This window comes from Uranotaenia lowii, chromosome 2 (genome assembly GCF_029784155.1).
Source record: "Uranotaenia lowii strain MFRU-FL chromosome 2, ASM2978415v1, whole genome shotgun sequence".
Lineage (NCBI taxonomy): Eukaryota > Metazoa > Arthropoda > Insecta > Diptera > Culicidae > Uranotaenia > Uranotaenia lowii.
In genome coordinates this window covers 113,697,737-113,699,761 of record NC_073692.1, presented here as the reverse complement: position 1 = coordinate 113,699,761, position 2,025 = coordinate 113,697,737, and the positions used below count along the sequence as shown (strand labels likewise).

Below are 2,025 nucleotides of genomic sequence, written 5' to 3'. Positions count from 1 at the left end.
GGGGTAGGGCCGGTTTGGTTGTGCCACGTATAAATGCCGCCTAAGGCGTTACTGTAGATGTTGTCATTCGTCTTAAGTTCTTGAAATGCCAAAACTATTGGGGGATGTTGTTCTTCGGTTATCAACAGTTGGATCTCGTTAAGTCTGCTCTTTATTCCTCTAACGTTCCATTGAACTGCCAATCGTTGATTTGGGTTTCTTTTCGATGATTGTGATACAGCGTGGTTCGTAATAGCCATAGTTGAATGTTTAAATGTCTGAGCGTCGAGATGATGTCGGTTGCATGTTTCCACTGGCTTGTTCTTTTTTGGTCATTTTTTTTAGTTTTCTCTCCTTCCTCAGAGATTGCTTGTTGTAGTAGTAGGTTGGCGTGCTCTGGTCATCGGAAGATTCTTTATCGATTTTACGCTTCGGGGTCAATTTCAATTTTAAAGAATTGATATCGGTTTCGTCTTCACTGGAAACAGTCATTTCGGATGTCGGATCTTCTTCCATTGCTTCCCCCAACTTTTTCCTTGTCAGGAGGGCCGTTCTACCAAGCATTTCGATTTCCTTCTGAAGCATTTGAATTTTTTGTTCCAGTTGTGCTATTATTTTGTCTTTTTTCTCAATTTCGGTTATTTCCTTAGGGGTTTCAAGACGACGTTGAATCTTGCTGATTCCGGCAAATGAGGATGCGGCGGTTCTTGTTTTATATTCCCGTTGAGCCTGGAAGTATGGTATTTTGAGGTCCGTTTTGATTTTACATATTTCGAGCTCCTCCTGAAACATAGGGCAATTCCGGTCCATTGTGCTGTGCGTACCTTGGCAGTTAATGCATTTAGGGGTATTCTGGCATCCATTCCTTACGCATTCCTTTCCTCCACAGTTTAGGCAAATTTCTTGGGATTTGCATTGCGGTTTTTTGTGTCCGAAAGCACCACAACCGAAACATTGAAGGGGTTTAGGGTAGTATGGACGTGTCGCTATCCTGAAAGCGCCGAAATATACGTGAGTAGGCGGCCTAGTAGTTTTCAAGGTTAGGACCATAGTATTGGATGGTATTTCTTTTTTCCCTTCTTTTTTGACAAATCGGAAAATTCGTACAACGTTTTGGCTGGCCAGTTCTTCCAAGAGTTCTTTTTCGCTCATTTCGGCTACACCATGGCATGTTACTACACATTGGCTTGTATTGAGTGTTTGATGATGTTCTACTAGGACTTCAGTTCCATCAATAAGTTTCTTTAAGTTGAGCAGTTTATTTACGCATTGCTGGTTCCTCACTTTCAGCAGGTATCTATTCCCGTTTTCAATTGGTTTGGCCTCATCTACCTTGATACCAAGTTGGGCTATGGTTTTGGAGAAGATAAAAGGATTTTTCGGCATTGTTGTGCTCTTGTCGGTTGTTGTTTCTTCGTCCTGGTTGTTTTTGCTGGCACTTACAACTAGGAATTGTGTTTCCCCGAATTCATCGTGTGCGTCCATCCAATCAGGCAATGTCTTCAACGGCTTATTCTTTTTAGGAGGATCTCCCCATTTGCTCTGGGAGGCCGCCATGGTAACGGAGAGCCGCGCCAAAATGGCGGGCTTTTTTTACGGCGACGCTAGGAACGTCCGTCGAGTTGCCCCGGCGGTGGCACGAAAAACTCGACTCGTGGAAGGCCCCGGCGAAAGCCAAACCACACGAACGGACCGCGTACTTTTTTAACTAGATGTTTTCACACGAATGGGTTGATACCGACCCGACGATGTCTCGTATTTTACCTCGACGATTTCGTCAATAAATTTGCTCGACGTGAAAATAGGAGAGTGCTTGTCAAAAGAGAACTGCTCGCTTGTACGTTTGATCAAAGACTGAGAATGCTGAAAAGCTTGTTGACCGAGAAGAATACATGGCGAGCAAGCTCGTGCGAGAGCCGAAGTTAACCCGGCAACCTCTCGCGTCGAACAAAAACTGCATGAGGAAAAAGTTGATAAAAGACGTGACGGCAATATTAGCAAGCTCATTCTGTTGTTGGACCTCTTCCCGAGTGCACGAAACCGACC

The 2,025-nt window shown here is 44.3% G+C and overlaps 1 protein-coding gene across 1 annotated transcript; it reads right to left on the bottom strand.

Annotated features, from left to right (window-relative positions):
• Positions 1–249: 249 nt before the first annotated feature.
• On the bottom strand, positions 250–1,536 carry LOC129741789 (uncharacterized). The gene has a single exon (XM_055733576.1). The coding sequence runs from the start codon at positions 1,534–1,536 to the stop codon at positions 250–252; it is 1,287 nt and encodes a 428-aa protein (XP_055589551.1).
• Between the last annotated feature and the right edge of the window lie 489 nt (positions 1,537–2,025).

Excerpts from the sequence above, each read along its gene's own strand:
- LOC129741789 (XM_055733576.1), bottom strand. The coding sequence starts at position 1,536 with ATGGCGGCCTCCCAGAGCAAATGGGGAGATCCTCCTAAAAAGAATAAG.